The following is a 24,520-nucleotide window of genomic DNA, read 5'->3' as shown; positions in this document are numbered from 1 at the left end:
ACCTGCTAAGATTCAGAGATCGGGCATTGACTCTTTTTTTTTTTTTTTTTTTTTTTTGCAAGATTATTATATAATTCGTGAAAAATATCCAAAAATTTAAAGCACCTGATATTCCCAGGTAGTCTCCCATCCATGTACTAACCTGGCGCAAACCTGCTTATATTCAGAGATCGGGCATTGACTCTATTTTTTGGCAAAATTATTATATACTAAGTGAAAAATTTCAAAATAGCTTAGAGTACCTGGCATTCCCAGGCGGTCTCCCATCCAGGCACTAACCAGGCCCAAACCTGCTTAGCTTCCGAGATCAGACAAGATCGGGCATAGCCAGGCTGGTATGGCCATAAGCGAAGACTGCTGCAAAGAGAAGGCTATTTAAAGATCAGCCAATCTACTCGCCAGTACATTATAAAAGTAGGAAAGAAACCCCAAAAGCTTAAAGCACCTGGTATTCCTAGGCGGTCTCTCATCCAAGTACTAACCTGGCCCAAACCTGCTTATATTCAGAGATCGGGCATTGACTCTATTTTTTGGCAAATTTATTATATACTAAGTGAAAAAATTCCAAAAGCTTAAAGCACCTGGTATTCCTTGGCGGTCTATCATTCAAGTACTAACCAGACCTTAACCTGCTAAGATTCAGAGATCGGGCATTGACTTCTTCTTTTTTTTTTTTTTTTTTGCAAGATTATTATATAATTCGTGAAAAATATCCAAAAATTTAAAGCACCTGGTATTCCCAGGCAGTCTCCCATCCATGTACTAACCTGGCCCAAACCTGCTTATATTCAGAGATCGGGCATTGACTCTATTTTTTGCCAAATTTATTATATACTAAGTGAAAAAATTCCAAAAGCTTAAAGCACCTGGTATTCCTTGGCGGTCTCTCATCCAAGTACTAACTAGACCTAAACCTGCTAAAATTCAGAGATCGGGCATTGACTCTTTTTTTTTTTTTTTTTGCAAGATTATTATATAATTTGTGAAAAATATCCAAAAATTTAAAGCACCTGGTATTCCCAGGCAGTCTCCCATCCATGTACTAACCTGGCCCAAACCTGCTTATATTCAGAGATCGGGCATTGACTCTATTTTTTGCCAAATTTATTATATACTAAGTGAAAAAATTCCAAAAGCTTAAAGCACCTGGTATTCCTTGGCGGTCTCTCATCCAAGTACTAACCAGACCTAAACCTGCTAAGATTCAGAGATCGGGCATTGACTCTTTTTTTTTTTTTCTTTTTTTTTGCAAGATTATTATATAATTCGTGAAAAATATCCAAAAATTTAAAGCACCTGATATTCCCAGGCAGTCTCCCATCCATGTACTAACCTGGCGCAAACCTGCTTATATTCAGAGATCGGGCATTGACTCTATTTTTTGGCAAAATTATTATATACTAAGTGAAAAATTTCAAAAAAGCTTACAGTACCTGGTATTCCCAGGCGGTCTCCCATCCAGGCACTAACCAGGCCCAAACCTGCTTAGCTTACGAGATCAGACAAGATCGGGCATAGCCAGGCTGGTATGGCCATAAGCGAAGACTGCTGCAAAGAGAAGGCTATTTAAAGATCAGCCAATCTACTCGCCAGTACATTATAAAAGTAGGAAAGAAACCCCAAAAGCTTAAAGCACCTGGTATTCCTAGGCGGTCTCTCATCCAAGTACTAACCTGGCCCAAACCTGCTTATATTCAGAGATCGGGCATTGACTCTATTTTTTGCCAAATTTATTATATACTAAGTGAAAAAATTCCAAAAGCTTAAAGCACCTGGTATTCCTTGGCGGTCTATCATTCAAGTACTAACCAGACCTTAACCTGCTAAGATTCAGAGATCGGGCATTGATTTCTTCTTTTTTTTTTTTTTGCAAGATTATTATATAATTCGTGAAAAATATCCAAAAATTTAAAGCACCTGGCATTCCCAGGCAGTCTCCCATCCATGTACTAACCTGGCCCAAACCTGCTTATATTCAGAGATCGGGCATTGACTCTATTTTTTGCCAAATTTATTATATACTAAGTGAAAAATTCCAAAAGCTTTAAGCACCTGGTATTCCTAGGCGGTCTTTCAACCAAGTACTAACCAGACCTAAACCTGCTAAGATTCAGAGATCGGGCATTGACTCTATTTTTTTTTTTTTTTTGCAAGATTATTATATAATTTGTGAAAAATATCCAAAAATTTAAAGCACCTGGCATTCCCAGGCAGTCTCCCATCCATGTACTAACCTGGCCCAAACCTGCTTATATTCAGAGATCGGGCACTGACTCTATTTTTTGCCAAATTTATTATATACTAAGTGAAAAAATTCCAAAAGCTTAAAGCACCTGGTATTCCTTGGCGGTCTCTCATCCAAGTACTAACCAGACCTAAACCTGCTAAGATTCAGAGATCGGGCATTGACTCTTTTTTTTTTTTTTTTTTTTTGCAAGATTATTATATAATTCGTGAAAAATATCCAAAAATTTAAAGCACCTGATATTCCCAGGCAGTCTCCCATCCATGTACTAACCTGGCGCAAACCTGCTTATATTCAGAGATCGGGCATTGACTCTATTTTTTGGCAAAATTATTATATACTAAGTGAAAAATTTCAAAATAGCTTAGAGTACCTGGCATTCCCAGGCGGTCTCCCATCCAGGCACTAACCAGGCCCAAACCTGCTTAGCTTCCGAGATCAGACAAGATCGGGCATAGCCAGGCTGGTATGGCCATAAGCGAAGACTGCTGCAAAGAGAAGGCTATTTAAAGATCAGCCAATCTACTCGCCAGTACATTATAAAAGTAGGAAAGAAACCCCAAAAGCTTAAAGCACCTGGTATTCCTAGGCGGTCTCTCATCCAAGTACTAACCTGGCCCAAACCTGCTTATATTCAGAGATCGGGCATTGACTCTATTTTTTGGCAAATTTATTATATACTAAGTGAAAAAATTCCAAAAGCTTAAAGCACCTGGTATTCCTTGGCGGTCTATCATTCAAGTACTAACCAGACCTTAACCTGCTAAGATTCAGAGATCGGGCATTGACTTCTTCTTTTTTTTTTTTTTTTTGCAAGATTATTATATAATTCGTGAAAAATATCCAAAAATTTAAAGCACCTGGTATTCCCAGGCAGTCTCCCATCCATGTACTAACCTGGCCCAAACCTGCTTATATTCAGAGATCGGGCATTGACTCTATTTTTTGCCAAATTTATTATATACTAAGTGAAAAAATTCCAAAAGCTTAAAGCACCTGGTATTCCTTGGCGGTCTCTCATCCAAGTACTAACTAGACCTAAACCTGCTAAAATTCAGAGATCGGGCATTGACTCTTTTTTTTTTTTTTTTTGCAAGATTATTATATAATTTGTGAAAAATATCCAAAAATTTAAAGCACCTGGTATTCCCAGGCAGTCTCCCATCCATGTACTAACCTGGCCCAAACCTGCTTATATTCAGAGATCGGGCATTGACTCTATTTTTTGCCAAATTTATTATATACTAAGTGAAAAAATTCCAAAAGCTTAAAGCACCTGGTATTCCTTGGCGGTCTCTCATCCAAGTACTAACCAGACCTAAACCTGCTAAGATTCAGAGATCGGGCATTGACTCTTTTTTTTTTTTTTTTTTTTTTTTTTTTGCAAGATTATTATATAATTCGTGAAAAATATCCAAAAATTTAAAGCACCTGGTATTCCCAGGCAGTCTCCCATCCATGTACTAACCTGGCCCAAACCTGCTTATATTCAGAGATCGGGCATTGACTCTATTTTTTGCCAAATTTATTATATACTAAGTGAAAAAATTCCAAAAGCTTAAAGCACCTGGTATTCCTTGGCGGTCTCTCATCCAAGTACTAACTAGACCTAAACCTGCTAAAATTCAGAGATCGGGCATTGACTCTTTTTTTTTTTTTTTTTTTGCAAGATTATTATATAATTTGTGAAAAATATCCAAAAATTTAAAGCACCTGGTATTCCCAGGCAGTCTCCCATCCATGTACTAACCTGGCCCAAACCTGCTTATATTCAGAGATCGGGCATTGACTCTATTTTTTGCCAAATTTATTATATACTAAGTGAAAAAATTCCAAAAGCTTAAAGCACCTGGTATTCCTTGGCGGTCTCTCATCCAAGTACTAACCAGACCTTAACCTGCTAAGATTCAGAGATCGGGCATTGACTTCTTCTTCTGCACCTGATATTCCCAGGCAGTCTCCCATCCATGTACTAACCTGGCGCAAACCTGCTTATATTCAGAGATCGGGCATTGACTCTATTTTTTGGCAAAATTATTATATACTAAGTGAAAAATTTCAAAATAGCTTAGAGTACCTGGCATTCTCAGGCGGTCTCCCATCCAGGCACTAACCAGGCCCAAACCTGCTTAGCTTCCGAGATCAGACAAGATCGGGCATAGCCAGGCTGGTATGGCCATAAGCGAAGACTGCTGCAAAGAGAAGGCTATTTAAAGATCAGCCAATCTACTCGCCAGTACATTATAAAAGTAGGAAAGAAACCCCAAAAGCTTAAAGCACCTGGTATTCCTAGGCGGTCTCTCATCCAAGTACTAACCTGGCCCAAACCTGCTTATATTCAGAGATCGGGCATTGACTCTATTTTTTGCCAAATTTATTATATACTAAGTGAAAAAATTCCAAAAGCTTAAAGCACCTGGTATTCCTTGGCGGTCTATCATTCAAGTACTAACCAGACCTTAACCTGCTAAGATTCAGAGATCGGGCATTGATTTCTTCTTTTTTTTTTTTTTGCAAGATTATTATATAATTCGTGAAAAATATCCAAAAATTTAAAGCACCTGGCATTCCCAGGCAGTCTCCCATCCATGTACTAACCTGGCCCAAACCTGCTTATATTCAGAGATCGGGCATTGACTCTATTTTTTGCCAAATTTATTATATACTAAGTGAAAAATTCCAAAAGCTTTAAGCACCTGGTATTCCTAGGCGGTCTTTCAACCAAGTACTAACCAGACCTAAACCTGCTAAGATTCAGAGATCGGGCATTGACTCTATTTTTTTTTTTTTTTTGCAAGATTATTATATAATTTGTGAAAAATATCCAAAAATTTAAAGCACCTGGCATTCCCAGGCAGTCTCCCATCCATGTACTAACCTGGCCCAAACCTGCTTATATTCAGAGATCGGGCACTGACTCTATTTTTTGCCAAATTTATTATATACTAAGTGAAAAAATTCCAAAAGCTTAAAGCACCTGGTATTCCTTGGCGGTCTCTCATCCAAGTACTAACCAGACCTAAACCTGCTAAGATTCAGAGATCGGGCATTGACTCTTTTTTTTTTTTTTTTTTTTTGCAAGATTATTATATAATTCGTGAAAAATATCCAAAAATTTAAAGCACCTGATATTCCCAGGCAGTCTCCCATCCATGTACTAACCTGGCGCAAACCTGCTTATATTCAGAGATCGGGCATTGACTCTATTTTTTGGCAAAATTATTATATACTAAGTGAAAAATTTCAAAATAGCTTAGAGTACCTGGCATTCCCAGGCAGTCTCCCATCCAGGCACTAACCAGGCCCAAACCTGCTTAGCTTCCGAGATCAGACAAGATCGGGCATAGCCAGGCTGGTATGGCCATAAGCGAAGACTGCTGCAAAGAGAAGGCTATTTAAAGATCAGCCAATCTACTCGCCAGTACATTATAAAAGTAGGAAAGAAACCCCAAAAGCTTAAAGCACCTGGTATTCCTAGGCGGTCTCTCATCCAAGTACTAACCTGGCCCAAACCTGCTTATATTCAGAGATCGGGCATTGACTCTATTTTTTGGCAAATTTATTATATACTAAGTGAAAAAATTCCAAAAGCTTAAAGCACCTGGTATTCCTTGGCGGTCTATCATTCAAGTACTAACCAGACCTTAACCTGCTAAGATTCAGAGATCGGGCATTGACTTCTTCTTTTTTTTTTTTTTTTTGCAAGATTATTATATAATTCGTGAAAAATATCCAAAAATTTAAAGCACCTGGTATTCCCAGGCAGTCTCCCATCCATGTACTAACCTGGCCCAAACCTGCTTATATTCAGAGATCGGGCATTGACTCTATTTTTTGCCAAATTTATTATATACTAAGTGAAAAAATTCCAAAAGCTTAAAGCACCTGGTATTCCTTGGCGGTCTCTCATCCATGTACTAACTAGACCTAAACCTGCTAAAATTCAGAGATCGGGCATTGACTCTTTTTTTTTTTTTTTTTTGCAAGATTATTATATAATTTGTGAAAAATATCCAAAAATTTAAAGCACCTGGTATTCCCAGGCAGTCTCCCATCCATGTACTAACCTGGCCCAAACCTGCTTATATTCAGAGATCGGGCATTGACTCTATTTTTTGCCAAATTTATTATATACTAAGTGAAAAAATTCCAAAAGCTTAAAGCACCTGGTATTCCTTGGCGGTCTCTCATCCAAGTACTAACCAGACCTAAACCTGCTAAGATTCAGAGATCGGGCATTGACTCTTTTTTTTTTTTTTTTTTGCAAGATTATTATATAATTTGTGAAAAATATCCAAAAATTTAAAGCACCTGGTATTCCCAGGCAGTCTCCCATCCATGTACTAACCTGGCCCAAACCTGCTTATATTCAGAGATCGGGCATTGACTCTATTTTTTTGCCAAATTTATTATATACTAAGTGAAAAAATTCCAAAAGCTTAAAGCACCTGGTATTCCTTGGCGGTCTCTCATCCAAGTACTAACCAGACCTTAACCTGCTAAGATTCAGAGATCGGGCATTGACTTCTTCTTCTGCACCTGATATTCCCAGGCAGTCTCCCATCCATGTACTAACCTGGCGCAAACCTGCTTATATTCAGAGATCGGGCATTGACTCTATTTTTTGGCAAAATTATTATATACTAAGTGAAAAATTTCAAAATAGCTTAGAGTACCTGGCATTCTCAGGCGGTCTCCCATCCAGGCACTAACCAGGCCCAAACCTGCTTAGCTTCCGAGATCAGACAAGATCGGGCATAGCCAGGCTGGTATGGCCATAAGCGAAGACTGCTGCAAAGAGAAGGCTATTTAAAGATCAGCCAATCTACTCGCCAGTACATTATAAAAGTAGGAAAGAAACCCCAAAAGCTTAAAGCACCTGGTATTCCCAGGCAGTCTCCCATCCATGTACTAACCTGGCCCAAACCTGCTTATATTCAGAGATCGGGCATTGACTCTATTTTTTGCCAAATTTATTATATACTAAGTGAAAAAATTCCAAAAGCTTAAAGCACCTGGTATTCCTTGGGGGTCTCTCATCCAAGTACTAACCAGACCTAAACCTGCTAAGATTCAGAGATCGGGCATTGACTCTTTTTTTTTTTTTTTTTTGCAAGATTATTATATAATTTGTGAAAAAAATCCAAAAATTTAAAGCACCTGGTATTCCCAGGCAGTCTCCCATCCATGTACTAACCTGGCCCAAACCTGCTTATATTCAGAGATCGGGCATTGACTCTATTTGTTGCCAAATTTATTATATACTAAGTGAAAAAATTCCAAAAGCTTAAAGCACCTGGTATTCCTTGGCGGTCTCTCATCCAAGTACTAACCAGACCTAAACCTGCTAAGATTCAGAGATCGGGCATTGACTCTTTTTTTTTTTTTTTTTTTTTTTTTGCAAGATTATTATATAATTCGTGAAAAATATCCAAAAATTTAAAGCACCTGATATTCCCAGGCAGTCTCCCATCCATGTACTAACCTGGCGCAAACCTGCTTATATTCAGAGATCGGGCATTGACTCTATTTTTTGGCAAAATTATTATATACTAAGTGAAAAATTTCAAAATAGCTTAGAGTACCTGGCATTCCCAGGCGGTCTCCCATCCAGGCACTAACCAGGCCCAAACCTGCTTAGCTTCCGAGATCAGACAAGATCGGGCATAGCCAGGCTGGTATGGCCATAAGCGAAGACTGCTGCAAAGAGAAGGCTATTTAAAGATCAGCCAATCTACTCGCCAGTACATTATAAAAGTAGGAAAGAAACCCCAAAAGCTTAAAGCACCTGGTATTCCTAGGCGGTCTCTCATCCAAGTACTAACCTGGCCCAAACCTGCTTATATTCAGAGATCGGGCATTGACTCTATTTTTTGGCAAATTTATTATATACTAAGTGAAAAAATTCCAAAAGCTTAAAGCACCTGGTATTCCTTGGCGGTCTATCATTCAAGTACTAACCAGACCTTAACCTGCTAAGATTCAGAGATCGGGCATTGACTTCTTCTTTTTTTTTTTTTTTTTTGCAAGATTATTATATAATTCGTGAAAAATATCCAAAAATTTAAAGCACCTGGTATTCCCAGGCAGTCTCCCATCCATGTACTAACCTGGCCCAAACCTGCTTATATTCAGAGATCGGGCATTGACTCTATTTTTTGCCAAATTTATTATATACTAAGTGAAAAAATTCCAAAAGCTTAAAGCACCTGGTATTCCTTGGCGGTCTCTCATCCAAGTACTAACTAGACCTAAACCTGCTAAAATTCAGAGATCGGGCATTGACTCTTTTTTTTTTTTTTTTTGCAAGATTATTATATAATTTGTGAAAAATATCCAAAAATTTAAAGCACCTGGTATTCCCAGGCAGTCTCCCATCCATGTACTAACCTGGCCCAAACCTGCTTATATTCAGAGATCGGGCATTGACTCTATTTTTTGCCAAATTTATTATATACTAAGTGAAAAAATTCCAAAAGCTTAAAGCACCTGGTATTCCTTGGCGGTCTCTCATCCAAGTACTAACCAGACCTAAACCTGCTAAGATTCAGAGATCGGGCATTGACTCTTTTTTTTTTTTCTTTTTTTTTGCAAGATTATTATATAATTCGTGAAAAATATCAAAAAATTTAAAGCACCTGATATTCCCAGGCAGTCTCCCATCCATGTACTAACCTGGCGCAAACCTGCTTATATTCAGAGATCGGGCATTGACTCTATTTTTTGGCAAAATTATTATATACTAAGTGAAAAATTTCAAAAAAGCTTACAGTACCTGGTATTCCCAGGCGGTCTCCCATCCAGGCACTAACCAGGCCCAAACCTGCTTAGCTTACGAGATCAGACAAGATCGGGCATAGCCAGGCTGGTATGGCCATAAGCGAAGACTGCTGCAAAGAGAAGGCTATTTAAAGATCAGCCAATCTACTCGCCAGTACATTATAAAAGTAGGAAAGAAACCCCAAAAGCTTAAAGCACCTGGTATTCCTAGGCGGTCTCTCATCCAAGTACTAACCTGGCCCAAACCTGCTTATATTCAGAGATCGGGCATTGACTCTATTTTTTGCCAAATTTATTATATACTAAGTGAAAAAATTCCAAAAGCTTAAAGCACCTGGTATTCCTTGGCGGTCTATCATTCAAGTACTAACCAGACCTTAACCTGCTAAGATTCAGAGATCGGGCATTGATTTCTTCTTTTTTTTTTTTTTTGCAAGATTATTATATAATTCGTGAAAAATATCCAAAAATTTAAAGCACCTGGCATTCCCAGGCAGTCTCCCATCCATGTACTAACCTGGCCCAAACCTGCTTATATTCAGAGATCGGGCATTGACTCTATTTTTTGCCAAATTTATTATATACTAAGTGAAAAATTCCAAAAGCTTTAAGCACCTGGTATTCCTAGGCGGTCTTTCAACCAAGTACTAACCAGACCTAAACCTGCCAAGATTCAGAGATCGGGCATTGACTCTATTTTTTTTTTTTTTTTGCAAGATTATTATATAATTTGTGAAAAATATCCAAAAATTTAAAGCACCTGGCATTCCCAGGCAGTCTCCCATCCATGTACTAACCTGGCCCAAACCTGCTTATATTCAGAGATCGGGCACTGACTCTATTTTTTGCCAAATTTATTATATACTAAGTGAAAAAATTCCAAAAGCTTAAAGCACCTGGTATTCCTTGGCGGTCTCTCATCCAAGTACTAACCAGACCTAAACCTGCTAAGATTCAGAGATCGGGCATTGACTCTTTTTTTTTTTTTTTTTTTTTGCAAGATTATTATATAATTCGTGAAAAATATCCAAAAATTTAAAGCACCTGATATTCCCAGGCAGTCTCCCATCCATGTACTAACCTGGCGCAAACCTGCTTATATTCAGAGATCGGGCATTGACTCTATTTTTTGGCAAAATTATTATATACTAAGTGAAAAATTTCAAAATAGCTTAGAGTACCTGGCATTCCCAGGCGGTCTCCCATCCAGGCACTAACCAGGCCCAAACCTGCTTAGCTTCCGAGATCAGACAAGATCGGGCATAGCCAGGCTGGTATGGCCATAAGCGAAGACTGCTGCAAAGAGAAGGCTATTTAAAGATCAGCCAATCTACTCGCCAGTACATTATAAAAGTAGGAAAGAAACCCCAAAAGCTTAAAGCACCTGGTATTCCTAGGCGGTCTCTCATCCAAGTACTAACCTGGCCCAAACCTGCTTATATTCAGAGATCGGGCATTGACTCTATTTTTTGGCAAATTTATTATATACTAAGTGAAAAAATTCCAAAAGCTTAAAGCACCTGGTATTCCTTGGCGGTCTATCATTCAAGTACTAACCAGACCTTAACCTGCTAAGATTCAGAGATCGGGCATTGACTTCTTCTTTTTTTTTTTTTTTTGCAAGATTATTATATAATTCGTGAAAAATATCCAAAAATTTAAAGCACCTGGTATTCCCAGGCAGTCTCCCATCCATGTACTAACCTGGCCCAAACCTGCTTATATTCAGAGATCGGGCATTGACTCTATTTTTTGCCAAATTTATTATATACTAAGTGAAAAAATTCCAAAAGCTTAAAGCACCTGGTATTCCTTGGCGGTCTCTCATCCAAGTACTAACTAGACCTAAACCTGCTAAAATTCAGAGATCGGGCATTGACTCTTTTTTTTTTTTTTTTTGCAAGATTATTATATAATTTGTGAAAAATATCCAAAAATTTAAAGCACCTGGTATTCCCAGGCAGTCTCCCATCCATGTACTAACCTGGCCCAAACCTGCTTATATTCAGAGATCGGGCATTGACTCTATTTTTTGCCAAATTTATTATATACTAAGTGAAAAAATTCCAAAAGCTTAAAGCACCTGGTATTCCTTGGCGGTCTCTCATCCAAGTACTAACCAGACCTAAACCTGCTAAGATTCAGAGATCGGGCATTGACTCTTTTTTTTTTTTTTTTTTTTTTTTTTTGCAAGATTATTATATAATTCGTGAAAAATATCCAAAAATTTAAAGCACCTGATATTCCCAGGCAGTCTCCCATCCATGTACTAACCTGGCGCAAACCTGCTTATATTCAGAGATCGGGCATTGACTCTATTTTTTGGCAAAATTATTATATACTAAGTGAAAAATTTCAAAAAAGCTTAGAGTACCTGGCATTCTCAGGCGGTCTCCCATCCAGGCACTAACCAGGCACAAACCTGCTTAGCTTCCGAGATCAGACAAGATCGGGCATAGCCAGGCTGGTATGGCCCTAAGCGAAGACTGCTGCAAAGAGAAGGCTATTTAAAGATCAGCCAATCTACTCGCCAGTACATTATAAAAGTAGGAAAGAAACCCCAAAAGCTTAAAGCACCTGGTATTCCTAGGCGGTCTCTCATCCAAGTACTAACCTGGCCCAAACCTGCTTTTGTTCAGAGATCGGGCATTGACTCTATTTTTTGCCAAATTTATTATATACTAAGTGAAAAAATTCCAAAAGCTTAAAGCACCTGGTATTCCTTGGCGGTCTATCATTCAAGTACTAACCAGACCTTAACCTGCTAAGATTCAGAGATCGGGCATTGACTTCTTCTTTTTTTTTTTTTTTGCAAGATTATTATATAATTCGTGAAAAATATCCAAAAATTTAAAGCACCTGGTATTCCCAGGCAGTCTCCCATCCATGTACTAACCTGGCCCAAACCTGCTTATATTCAGAGATCGGGAACTGACTCTATTTTTTGCCAAATTTATTATATACTAAGTGAAAAAATTCCAAAAGCTTAAAGCACCTGGTATTCCTTGGCGGTCTATCATTCAAGTACTAACCAGACCTTAACCTGCTAAGATTCAGAGATCGGGCATTGACTTCTTCTTCTGCACCTGATATTCCCAGGCAGTCTCCCATCCATGTACTAACCTGGCGCAAACCTGCTTATATTCAGAGATCGGGCATTGACTCTATTTTTTGGCAAAATTATTATATACTAAGTGAAAAATTTCAAAATAGCTTAGAGTACCTGGCATTCTCAGGCGGTCTCCCATCCAGGCACTAACCAGGCCCAAACCTGCTTAGCTTCCGAGATCAGACAAGATCGGGCATAGCCAGGCTGGTATGGCCATAAGCGAAGACTGCTGCAAAGAGAAGGCTATTTAAAGATCAGCCAATCTACTCGCCAGTACATTATAAAAGTAGGAAAGAAACCCCAAAAGCTTAAAGCACCTGGTATTCCCAGGCAGTCTCCCATCCATGTACTAACCTGGCCCAAACCTGCTTATATTCAGAGATCGGGCATTGACTCTATTTTTTGCCAAATTTATTATATACTAAGTGAAAAAATTCCAAAAGCTTAAAGCACCTGGTATTCCTTGGCGGTCTCTCATCCAAGTACTAACCAGACCTAAACCTGCTAAGATTCAGAGATCGGGCATTGACTCTTTTTTTTTTTTTTTGCAAGATTATTATATAATTTGTGAAAAAAATCCAAAAATTTAAAGCACCTGGTATTCCCAGGCAGTCTCCCATCCATGTACTAACCTGGCCCAAACCTGCTTATATTCAGAGATCGGGCATTGACTCTATTTGTTGCCAAATTTATTATATACTAAGTGAAAAAATTCCAAAAGCTTAAAGCACCTGGTATTCCTTGGCGGTCTCTCATCCAAGTACTAACCAGACCTAAACCTGCTAAGATTCAGAGATCGGGCATTGACTCTTTTTTTTTTTTTTTTTTTTTTTTTTTGCAAGATTATTATATAATTCGTGAAAAATATCCAAAAATTTAAAGCACCTGATATTCCCAGGCAGTCTCCCATCCATGTACTAACCTGGCGCAAACCTGCTTATATTCAGAGATCGGGCATTGACTCTATTTTTTGGCAAAATTATTATATACTAAGTGAAAAATTTCAAAAAAGCTTACAGTACCTGGTATTCCCAGGCGGTCTCCCATCCAGGCACTAACCAGGCCCAAACCTGCTTAGCTTACGAGATCAGACAAGATCGGGCATAGCCAGGCTGGTATGGCCATAAGCGAAGACTGCTGCAAAGAGAAGGCTATTTAAAGATCAGCCAATCCACTCGCCAGTACATTATAAAAGTAGGAAAGAAACCCCAAAAGCTTAAAGCACCTGGTATTCCTAGGCGGTCTCTCATCCAAGTACTAACCTGGCCCAAACCTGCTTATATTCAGAGATCGGGCATTGACTCTATTTTTTGCCAAATTTATTATATACTAAGTGAAAAAATTCCAAAAGCTTAAAGCACCTGGTATTCCTTGGCGGTCTATCATTCAAGTACTAACCAGACCTTAACCTGCTAAGATTCAGAGATCGGGCATTGATTTCTTCTTTTTTTTTTTTTTGCAAGATTATTATATAATTCGTGAAAAATATCCAAAAATTTAAAGCACCTGGTATTCCCAGGCAGTCTCCCATCCATGTACTAACCTGGCCCAAACCTGCTTATATTCAGAGATCGGACATTGACTCTATTTTTTGCCAAATTTATTATATACTAAGTGAAAAATTCCAAAAGCTTTAAGCACCTGGTATTCCTAGGCGGTCTTTCAACCAAGTACTAACCAGACCTAAACCTGCTAAGATTCAGAGATCGGGCATTGACTCTATTTTTTTTTTTTTTTTTGCAAGATTATTATATAATTTGTGAAAAATATCCAAAAATTTAAAGCACCTGGCATTCCCAGGCAGTCTCCCATCCATGTACTAACCTGGCCCAAACCTGCTTATATTCAGAGATTGGGCACTGACTCTATTTTTTGCCAAATTTATTATATACTAAGTGAAAAAATTCCAAAAGCTTAAAGCACCTGGTATTCCTTGGCGGTCTCTCATCCAAGTACTAACCAGACCTAAACCTGCTAAGATTCAGAGATCGGGCATTGACTCTTTTTTTTTTTTTTTTTTTTTTGCAAGATTATTATATAATTCGTGAAAAATATCCAAAAATTTAAAGCACCTGATATTCCCAGGCAGTCTCCCATCCATGTACTAACCTGGCGCAAACCTGCTTATATTCAGAGATCGGGCATTGACTCTATTTTTTGGCAAAATTATTATATACTAAGTGAAAAATTTCAAAATAGCTTAGAGTACCTGGCATTCCCAGGCGGTCTCCCATCCAGGCACTAACCAGGCCCAAACCTGCTTAGCTTCCGAGATCAGACAAGATCGGGCATAGCCAGGCTGGTATGGCCATAAGCGAAGACTGCTGCAAAGAGAAGGCTATTTAAAGATCAGCCAATCTACTCGCCAGTACATTATAAAAGTAGGAAAGAAACCCCAAAAGCTTAAAGCACCTGGTATTCCTAGGCGGTCTCTCATCCAAGTACTAACCTGGCCCAAACCTGCTTATATTCAGAGATCGGGCATTGACTCTATTTTTTGGCAAATTTATTATATACTAAGTGAAAAAATTCCAAAAGCTTAAAGCACCTGGTATTCCTTGGCGGTCTATCATTCAAGTACTAACCAGACCTTAACCTGCTAAGATTCAGAGATCGGGCATTGACTTCTTCTTTTTTTTTTTTTTTTTTGCAAGATTATTATATAATTCGTGAAAAATATCCAAAAATTTAAAGCACCTGGTATTCCCAGGCAGTCTCCCATCCATGTACTAACCTGGCCCAAACCTGCTTATATTCAGAGATCGGGCATTGACTCTATTTTTTGCCAAATTTATTATATACTAAGTGAAAAAATTCCAAAAGCTTAAAGCACCTGGTATTCCTTGGCGGTCTCTCATCCAAGTACTAACTAGACCTAAACCTGCTAAAATTCAGAGATCGGGCATTGACTCTTTTTTTTTTTTTTTTTTGCAAGATTATTATATAATTTGTGAAAAATATCCAAAAATTTAAAGCACCTGGTATTCCCAGGCAGTCTCCCATCCATGTACTAACCTGGCCCAAACCTGCTTATATTCAGAGATCGGGCATTGACTCTATTTTTTGCCAAATTTATTATATACTAAGTGAAAAAATTCCAAAAGCTTAAAGCACCTGGTATTCCTTGGCGGTCTCTCATCCAAGTACTAACCAGACCTAAACCTGCTAAGATTCAGAGATCGGGCATTGACTCTTTTTTTTTTTTTTTTTTTTTTTTTTTTGCAAGATTATTATATAATTCGTGAAAAATATCCAAAAATTTAAAGCACCTGATATTCCCAGGCAGTCTCCCATCCATGTACTAACCTGGCGCAAACCTGCTTATATTCAGAGATCGGGCATTGACTCTATTTTTTGGCAAAATTATTATATACTAAGTGAAAAATTTCAAAAAAGCTTAGAGTACCTGGCATTCTCAGGCGGTCTCCCATCCAGGCACTAACCAGGCACAAACCTGCTTAGCTTCCGAGATCAGACAAGATCGGGCATAGCCAGGCTGGTATGGCCCTAAGCGAAGACTGCTGCAAACAGTGTTAATTTTGACAGCAAATTCGGATTTAGTCTTAGTCTTAGTCTTTTGAATAACACACCATTTAGTTTTAGTCACATTTTAGTCGTCTGAAATCTTTTAGTCTTAGTCTAGTTTTAGTCGACTAAATATCATAAGAGTTTTAGTCTTAGTCTAGTCTTAAGTCTTTTAGTCTTAGTATAGTTTTATTTATTTTTTTAGTAGAACAAAGTCGACTTAGTTGACTTGACTAAATGTTTCCATCAGTCTGTTATGGAATGGTATTAAGGTTTGAATATGCAATACATACACAGATTTAATGGCTGTAATACAAAACATGTATTTTATTTTATTCTTAATGTCAAAAACACGGACCGTAACTTTTTTTTCACAAAAGATAAAATCACATAAAATAAACATAAGGCCTGCTCTCCATGAAAAATATACATGCCCTCTGAAAAAGATATGCATTCTCCCTGAATGATATGCAATGCAATAACGGTCTGTGCAAAATCAAAAGCATTAAGAAAAATAAAGTGCAATTCTCAAAAACAATAAAAAAGTAATGCCATTGCACAAGGTTTCTAAATACAGAAAATTCACTACCGTTACGGTTCACATACCTCAAGAAAAGTTAAATAACTGCTAGGCTACAATGTCTTAGAATGCCTTGCTTGCTACTCAACATTCAACAAGCAAAAATCAACAAGATTTGAACAGAACAGATTAGTGCAATTCTCAAATGTATAACAAAAGATGTATTGGCTGTAATGCCATTACACACACACTACCAAAGAAACACTCCTTAATGTTCTAGTTAATAAAAAAAAATGCTCTCTCAGCATTGAAAACACAGGTAAATATCAAATTAAACTAAAAAGCACACAACTCTCTAAGCATCATCTTCTTCATCATCTATTACTCTGTGCATTGTGTGCAAAATCAAAGAGATTTGAAAAGAAAAACAAAATGTAAAAGAAAATATGCATTGGTTGTAATGTCATTGCACAAAATATTCCTCTGTTAATTCTTCTGTTAATAATTAAAAGTAGTATCAATGAGCTAATATCAATGAGCTCAACTCAAGACAACTGAATTACATGCTAAGCTGTAATGCCATTATTGCATGAAAAAAAAAAAGAACTCTGCTCTCATATTAAACAAAAATACAAGATCAGTAACTTTCAAGTTGTGCGTATGCTACTACAGGAAATACTGTAAATAGCAGTGAATACAACAGTTCTATTTGTCTCTGTTCATTTTAAGGAAAGCACTTCGCTCCAACGTGACCCTTCCCCTGTTCCGCCGTCCTCTTGTGAGGTCACCTGTGATGCTGAATACCCTCTCTGCAAAAGCTTGAGAAGCTGGCATAGCCAACAAGTCTAATGCAAAAGGTTTTAAATTGTGATAAAAACTGTCACTCTTTGCCAGCCAGAAGTCTGTCCCTGTGTCCTCAGTGATGGGATGTGAAAGTTCTTCCTTGTACTTGATGATCTGCTGCCTGATGCTAGTTGTGGAGGTTTTCTGTTTAGGCCTTGAGGTGCGGCATTTTGAGAGGAACCTAAACACCGGCTGCTTTGAGGATGGTGCTGCTTCTGGTTCCTCAACCTCTTCTTCTGCATCATCTTCAGACTGGTCCTCCTGTCCTGTGTGTGGGAAAGTGCATTTGACCACATAGTCTTCTGCCTGTTTCAGAAGTTCCTGGATATTTCCATCAGCCACATCAACATTTACAAGGATTTCACAGACAGTTGGGTTAACAAAGCAGGCAGCAGCTGCAAGTGCTGAGAACTTTTCATCGGTTGGATCTAAGAGGCAAGAAAAACGCTGGTTCAGATTTGATCTCATTTTCTCTGCAAGAGTGACGAGGTCCCTGTACCGAGTGTTCTTTGCAAAGTCAGTTAGGTGGCTCAGCAGATCAAAAAGGGCAGGAACCACTAGGGACATTGATGCGGTGTCACTCTGGAGGGTTTTAGTGTGTTCCGCAAAAGGCAGCAGTAAGTCATGCAATGATGAAAGTTTTTGCCACTCACTAGTAAGCAAATTGTCCCATCCCATGTCATTTGAGATTTGACAGACTGAATCTTTGACTGTGAGGAGTCGTGTGACCATGTTAAATGTGCTTGACCAGCGTGTGGGGCAGTCATTTACAACAATAACCCCACACTGGTCCAATAACCTCTGTGTTGCAACTGAGGACTTGCGAAAGAGCTTCACCACAGACCTTGCTTTATCGAGGACTTTTTTGACAGTTGTCTCTTTCTGCAACATGTGGACCACTAGTTGTATGGTATGCACCACACACGGTGTCCGGTCCATTTCCATATCGACATGATGGTACCTAATAACAAGAAGAAAAAAAGTATAAACCTGATAAATTGGCTGGTATGTGTCTGTATATATACACTGTATATATGTAGTGTGTGGCAGGGGGAAAATCATTCATGTGATAATTGACTGTCATGTAAAAGAATAAATTAAACATTGCTCACCGCTGGTCATCAATTTCAGAGTCACCTTCCATCGTGGACCCAGGGGAGTCGTCCTCAGAGCTGGTTTCTTCTGCTGTGGTGTTTTTAAAGGCTGCCACCATGTTACTCCCATTGTCTGTTATTACCGTCAGGATCTTCTGCTTTGGTATGGCCCACTCTTGCATACATTTGTCCACACATGCCTTAATAGACTGTGCAGTGTGTGGGTGAGTTACTTGTTCAAGGGCCAACAATATATGTACAGGTTTACTTAGTTCAACACAAAAGTAGCATGCACTTATAGCGAGGAATGAGGCTGTTAGGCCTTTTTTTGTCCACAAGTCAAGGCCAATGGATACTCTCCGGGCAGCAGCCAGTCTCTCTTTGAATTTTAGTCTTTCATGCTCATACTGCGTTTCAATCAAATTGCTCATTTTAGTTTTCTTTGGAACTGTTAGTCTCCTATCCACTATCTCCATCATTAGCACAAAGTCCTCATCTTCAATTGTTGTGAGTGGTAAACCTGTGCGTCCAATCCATCTAGCTATGGCCTGCTCCTTGGTCTGTTGTTCCTTCGATTCGGTTTTGTACTTTGAAGAACATAGGAAAGCTGTAGAGATGGCCTGCTGCTGGGTTGCACTAGCAGCACTAGCTTTATTTTCACTTGGCCCATGGCCATCTTTGTCATCATACGTCTTCTGTATCTGTGAGGGTGAATAAAGGGGGAATCAAGTTGTGATTTATTTTCTTCTCTTTTCTCTCTCGCATGCACAAACACACACAGTCCAGTCATATACAACACCACAACATCTACTAACGTTATACTAGTACAGATTTGATTCAATTTGAGGACATTGAATATTATATTCATATTAATTCAGTTCAATTAATTCATATTAAATCAATACAGTTCAGAAATTGTTTTCTTTAGCTTCTATTTTATTCCAAGTTTAGCAGCAAAGGGGAAACACGGTGGTTTATCTGATAAAATAACCTTAGCGTGTATGCTTACCTTGGCATGTATTTCTGGATGAGTCGTCTGTAAATGTCGCTTCAAGTTGGTGGTGTTTTTCCCAGCGATTTTTGCTCCACACTGTTTACAGGCGGTCTTGTTGTCCTTGTTGTCATATGTGAAATGTGACCAGATGTCAATTCTTCGTTTTCGTCCTAGACCTAACGTTAGCTCTGACATTTTTAAAATGGCTCGGCTTCTGCATAGATCAACCTACCCTCAAAGATTCGCATTGATTGGATTTCTTCCCAACACGGCCCACAAAAAGAGTACTTATGATTGGATCGCTTCTCCATTCGTCCCTCCCATATATTTTCGTCTCATTTTTATTCGTTGACTAAAGTGTCAGTTATATTTCGTCACGTTCTTCGTCATCATATCTGACTTTTTATTTAGTTTTTATTTAGTTTTCGTCCGTGAAAAATGTTAGTTGACGAATATTTTTCGTCATAGTCTTCGTCAACGAAATTAACACTGGCTGCAAAGAGAAGGCTATTTAAAGATCAGCCAATCTACTCGCCAGTACATTATAAAAGTAGGAAAGAAACCCCAAAAGCTTAAAGCACCTGGTATTCCTAGGCGGTCTCTCATCCAAGTACTAACCTGGCCCAAACCTGCTTTTGTTCAGAGATCGGGCATTGACTCTATTTTTTGCCAAATTTATTATATACTAAGTGAAAAAATTCCAAAAGCTTAAAGCACCTGGTATTCCTTGGCGGTCTATCATTCAAGTACTAACCAGACCTTAACCTGCTAAGATTCAGAGATCGGGCATTGACTTCTTCTTTTTTTTTTTTTTTGCAAGATTATTATATAATTCGTGAAAAATATCCAAAAATTTAAAGCACCTGGTATTCCCAGGCAGTCTCCCATCCATGTACTAACCTGGCCCAAACCTGCTTATATTCAGAGATCGGGCATTGACTCTATTTTTTGCCAAATTTATTATATACTAAGTGAAAAAATTCCAAAAGCTTAAAGCACCTGGTATTCCTTGGCGGTCTCTCATCCAAGTACTAACTAGACCTAAACCTGCTAAAATTCAGAGATCGGGCATTGACTCTTTTTTTTTTTTTTTTTTGCAAGATTATTATATAATTTGTGAAAAATATCCAAAAATTTAAAGCACCTGGTATTCCCAGGCAGTCTCCCATCCATGTACTAACCTGGCCCAAACCTGCTTATATTCAGAGATCGGGCATTGACTCTATTTTTTGCCAAATTTATTATATACTAAGTGAAAAAATTCCAAAAGCTTAAAGCACCTGGTATTCCTTGGCGGTCTCTCATCCAAGTACTAACCAGACCTTAACCTGCTAAGATTCAGAGATCGGGCATTGACTTCTTCTTCTGCACCTGATATTCCCAGGCAGTCTCCCATCCATGTACTAACCTGGCGCAAACCTGCTTATATTCAGAGATCGGGCATTGACTCTATTTTTTGGCAAAATTATTATATACTAAGTGAAAAATTTCAAAATAGCTTAGAGTACCTGGCATTCTCAGGCGGTCTCCCATCCAGGCACTAACCAGGCCCAAACCTGCTTAGCTTCCGAGATCAGACAAGATCGGGCATAGCCAGGCTGGTATGGCCATAAGCGAAGACTGCTGCAAAGAGAAGGCTATTTAAAGATCAGCCAATCTACTCGCCAGTACATTATAAAAGTAGGAAAGAAACCCCAAAAGCTTAAAGCACCTGGTATTCCTAGGCGGTCTCTCATCCAAGTACTAACCTGGCCCAAACCTGCTTATATTCAGAGATCGGGCATTGACTCTATTTTTTGCCAAATTTATTATATACTAAGTGAAAAAATTCCAAAAGCTTAAAGCACCTGGTATTCCTTGGCGGTCTATCATTCAAGTACTAACCAGACCTTAACCTGCTAAGATTCAGAGATCGGGCATTGATTTCTTCTTTTTTTTTTTTTTGCAAGATTATTATATAATTCGTGAAAAATATCCAAAAATTTAAAGCACCTGGCATTCCCAGGCAGTCTCCCATCCATGTACTAACCTGGCCCAAACCTGCTTATATTCAGAGATCGGGCATTGACTCTATTTTTTGCCAAATTTATTATATACTAAGTGAAAAATTCCAAAAGCTTTAAGCACCTGGTATTCCTAGGCGGTCTTTCAACCAAGTACTAACCAGACCTAAACCTGCTAAGATTCAGAGATCGGGCATTGACTCTATTTTTTTTTTTTTTTTGCAAGATTATTATATAATTTGTGAAAAATATCCAAAAATTTAAAGCACCTGGCATTCCCAGGCAGTCTCCCATCCATGTACTAACCTGGCCCAAACCTGCTTATATTCAGAGATCGGGCACTGACTCTATTTTTTGCCAAATTTATTATATACTAAGTGAAAAAATTCCAAAAGCTTAAAGCACCTGGTATTCCTTGGCGGTCTCTCATCCAAGTACTAACCAGACCTAAACCTGCTAAGATTCAGAGATCGGGCATTGACTCTTTTTTTTTTTTTTTTTTTTTGCAAGATTATTATATAATTCGTGAAAAATATCCAAAAATTTAAAGCACCTGATATTCCCAGGCAGTCTCCCATCCATGTACTAACCTGGCGCAAACCTGCTTATATTCAGAGATCGGGCATTGACTCTATTTTTTGGCAAAATTATTATATACTAAGTGAAAAATTTCAAAATAGCTTAGAGTACCTGGCATTCCCAGGCAGTCTCCCATCCAGGCACTAACCAGGCCCAAACCTGCTTAGCTTCCGAGATCAGACAAGATCGGGCATAGCCAGGCTGGTATGGCCATAAGCGAAGACTGCTGCAAAGAGAAGGCTATTTAAAGATCAGCCAATCTACTCGCCAGTACATTATAAAAGTAGGAAAGAAACCCCAAAAGCTTAAAGCACCTGGTATTCCTAGGCGGTCTCTCATCCAAGTACTAACCTGGCCCAAACCTGCTTATATTCAGAGATCGGGCATTGACTCTATTTTTTGGCAAATTTATTATATACTAAGTGAAAAAATTCCAAAAGCTTAAAGCACCTGGTATTCCTTGGCGGTCTATCATTCAAGTACTAACCAGACCTTAACCTGCTAAGATTCAGAGATCGGGCATTGACTTCTTCTTTTTTTTTTTTTTTTTGCAAGATTATTATATAATTCGTGAAAAATATCCAAAAATTTAAAGCACCTGGTATTCCCAGGCAGTCTCCCATCCATGTACTAACCTGGCCCAAACCTGCTTATATTCAGAGATCGGGCATTGACTCTATTTTTTGCCAAATTTATTATATACTAAGTGAAAAAATTCCAAAAGCTTAAAGCACCTGGTATTCCTTGGCGGTCTCTCATCCAAGTACTAACTAGACCTAAACCTGCTAAAATTCAGAGATCGGGCATTGACTCTTTTTTTTTTTTTTTTTGCAAGATTATTATATAATTTGTGAAAAATATCCAAAAATTTAAAGCACCTGGTATTCCCAGGCAGTCTCCCATCCATGTACTAACCTGGCCCAAACCTGCTTATATTCAGAGATCGGGCATTGACTCTATTTTTTGCCAAATTTATTATATACTAAGTGAAAAAATTCCAAAAGCTTAAAGCACCTGGTATTCCTTGGCGGTCTCTCATCCAAGTACTAACCAGACCTAAACCTGCTAAGATTCAGAGATCGGGCATTGACTCTTTTTTTTTTTTTTTTTTGCAAGATTATTATATAATTTGTGAAAAATATCCAAAAATTTAAAGCACCTGGTATTCCCAGGCAGTCTCCCATCCATGTACTAACCTGGCCCAAACCTGCTTATATTCAGAGATCGGGCATTGACTCTATTTTTTTGCCAAATTTATTATATACTAAGTGAAAAAATTCCAAAAGCTTAAAGCACCTGGTATTCCTTGGCGGTCTCTCATCCAAGTACTAACCAGACCTTAACCTGCTAAGATTCAGAGATCGGGCATTGACTTCTTCTTCTGCACCTGATATTCCCAGGCAGTCTCCCATCCATGTACTAACCTGGCGCAAACCTGCTTATATTCAGAGATCGGGCATTGACTCTATTTTTTGGCAAAATTATTATATACTAAGTGAAAAATTTCAAAATAGCTTAGAGTACCTGGCATTCTCAGGCGGTCTCCCATCCAGGCACTAACCAGGCCCAAACCTGCTTAGCTTCCGAGATCAGACAAGATCGGGCATAGCCAGGCTGGTATGGCCATAAGCGAAGACTGCTGCAAAGAGAAGGCTATTTAAAGATCAGCCAATCTACTCGCCAGTACATTATAAAAGTAGGAAAGAAACCCCAAAAGCTTAAAGCACCTGGTATTCCCAGGCAGTCTCCCATCCATGTACTAACCTGGCCCAAACCTGCTTATATTCAGAGATCGGGCATTGACTCTATTTTTTGCCAAATTTATTATATACTAAGTGAAAAAATTCCAAAAGCTTAAAGCACCTGGTATTCCTTGGGGGTCTCTCATCCAAGTACTAACCAGACCTAAACCTGCTAAGATTCAGAGATCGGGCATTGACTCTTTTTTTTTTTTTTTTTTGCAAGATTATTATATAATTTGTGAAAAAAATCCAAAAATTTAAAGCACCTGGTATTCCCAGGCAGTCTCCCATCCATGTACTAACCTGGCCCAAACCTGCTTATATTCAGAGATCGGGCATTGACTCTATTTGTTGCCAAATTTATTATATACTAAGTGAAAAAATTCCAAAAGCTTAAAGCACCTGGTATTCCTTGGCGGTCTCTCATCCAAGTACTAACCAGACCTAAACCTGCTAAGATTCAGAGATCGGGCATTGACTCTTTTTTTTTTTTTTTTTTTTTTTTGCAAGATTATTATATAATTCGTGAAAAATATCCAAAAATTTAAAGCACCTGATATTCCCAGGCAGTCTCCCATCCATGTACTAACCTGGCGCAAACCTGCTTATATTCAGAGATCGGGCATTGACTCTATTTTTTGGCAAAATTATTATATACTAAGTGAAAAATTTCAAAATAGCTTAGAGTACCTGGCATTCCCAGGCGGTCTCCCATCCAGGCACTAACCAGGCCCAAACCTGCTTAGCTTCCGAGATCAGACAAGATCGGGCATAGCCAGGCTGGTATGGCCCTAAGCGAAGACTGCTGCAAAGAGAAGGCTATTTAAAGATCAGCCAATCTACTCGCCAGTACATTATAAAAGTAGGAAAGAAACCCCAAAAGCTTAAAGCACCTGGTATTCCTAGGCGGTCTCTCATCCAAGTACTAACCTGGCCCAAACCTGCTTTTGTTCAGAGATCGGGCATTGACTCTATTTTTTGCCAAATTTATTATATACTAAGTGAAAAAATTCCAAAAGCTTAAAGCACCTGGTATTCCTTGGCGGTCTATCATTCAAGTACTAACCAGACCTTAACCTGCTAAGA

The 24,520-nt window shown here is 38.5% G+C and overlaps 1 protein-coding gene and 18 pseudogenes across 1 annotated transcript in view; all 19 read right to left on the bottom strand.

Annotated features, from left to right (window-relative positions):
• Positions 1–230: 230 nt before the first annotated feature.
• On the bottom strand, positions 231–349 carry LOC127936022 (uncharacterized; annotated as a pseudogene).
• A 1,072-nt stretch (positions 350–1,421) lies between these two features.
• Positions 1,422–1,540, bottom strand: LOC127937928 (uncharacterized; annotated as a pseudogene).
• A 1,066-nt stretch (positions 1,541–2,606) lies between these two features.
• Positions 2,607–2,725, bottom strand: LOC127936021 (uncharacterized; annotated as a pseudogene).
• A 1,585-nt stretch (positions 2,726–4,310) lies between these two features.
• On the bottom strand, positions 4,311–4,429 carry LOC127936658 (uncharacterized; annotated as a pseudogene).
• A 1,066-nt stretch (positions 4,430–5,495) lies between these two features.
• Positions 5,496–5,614, bottom strand: LOC127936386 (uncharacterized; annotated as a pseudogene).
• A 1,295-nt stretch (positions 5,615–6,909) lies between these two features.
• On the bottom strand, positions 6,910–7,028 carry LOC127936657 (uncharacterized; annotated as a pseudogene).
• A 790-nt stretch (positions 7,029–7,818) lies between these two features.
• LOC127936019 (uncharacterized) lies at positions 7,819–7,937 on the bottom strand (annotated as a pseudogene).
• A 1,071-nt stretch (positions 7,938–9,008) lies between these two features.
• On the bottom strand, positions 9,009–9,127 carry LOC127937927 (uncharacterized; annotated as a pseudogene).
• A 1,067-nt stretch (positions 9,128–10,194) lies between these two features.
• On the bottom strand, positions 10,195–10,313 carry LOC127936018 (uncharacterized; annotated as a pseudogene).
• A 1,074-nt stretch (positions 10,314–11,387) lies between these two features.
• LOC127937053 (uncharacterized) lies at positions 11,388–11,506 on the bottom strand (annotated as a pseudogene).
• A 730-nt stretch (positions 11,507–12,236) lies between these two features.
• On the bottom strand, positions 12,237–12,355 carry LOC127936656 (uncharacterized; annotated as a pseudogene).
• A 789-nt stretch (positions 12,356–13,144) lies between these two features.
• On the bottom strand, positions 13,145–13,263 carry LOC127937926 (uncharacterized; annotated as a pseudogene).
• Positions 13,264–14,331: 1,068 nt separating this feature from the next.
• Positions 14,332–14,450, bottom strand: LOC127936017 (uncharacterized; annotated as a pseudogene).
• A 1,078-nt stretch (positions 14,451–15,528) lies between these two features.
• On the bottom strand, positions 15,529–15,647 carry LOC127937052 (uncharacterized; annotated as a pseudogene).
• Positions 15,648–15,957: 310 nt separating this feature from the next.
• The window catches only part of LOC127934946 (E3 SUMO-protein ligase ZBED1), a 157,632-nt gene continuing 149,069 nt past the window's right edge, over positions 15,958–24,520 (bottom strand). The window contains exons 2-4 of the mRNA XM_052532534.1: positions 19,126–19,328; positions 18,135–18,817; positions 15,958–17,983 (exon numbers count right to left, since the gene is read on the bottom strand). Coding sequence (XP_052388494.1) covers positions 16,885–17,983; positions 18,135–18,817; positions 19,126–19,328 — 1,985 coding nt within the window. The 3' untranslated portion in view covers positions 15,958–16,884. The remainder of the gene's footprint in view (positions 17,984–18,134; positions 18,818–19,125; positions 19,329–24,520) is intronic.
• LOC127936655 (uncharacterized) lies at positions 20,607–20,725 on the bottom strand (annotated as a pseudogene).
• Positions 21,792–21,910, bottom strand: LOC127936385 (uncharacterized; annotated as a pseudogene).
• Positions 23,205–23,323, bottom strand: LOC127936654 (uncharacterized; annotated as a pseudogene).
• Positions 24,113–24,231, bottom strand: LOC127937817 (uncharacterized; annotated as a pseudogene).

Source organism: Carassius gibelio, chromosome A19 (genome assembly GCF_023724105.1).
Source record: "Carassius gibelio isolate Cgi1373 ecotype wild population from Czech Republic chromosome A19, carGib1.2-hapl.c, whole genome shotgun sequence".
In the NCBI taxonomy this organism is placed as follows: Eukaryota; Metazoa; Chordata; class Actinopteri; order Cypriniformes; family Cyprinidae; genus Carassius; species Carassius gibelio.
Note: the sequence above shows the minus strand (reverse complement) of the source record. Positions and strands in the feature narration are given on the sequence as shown.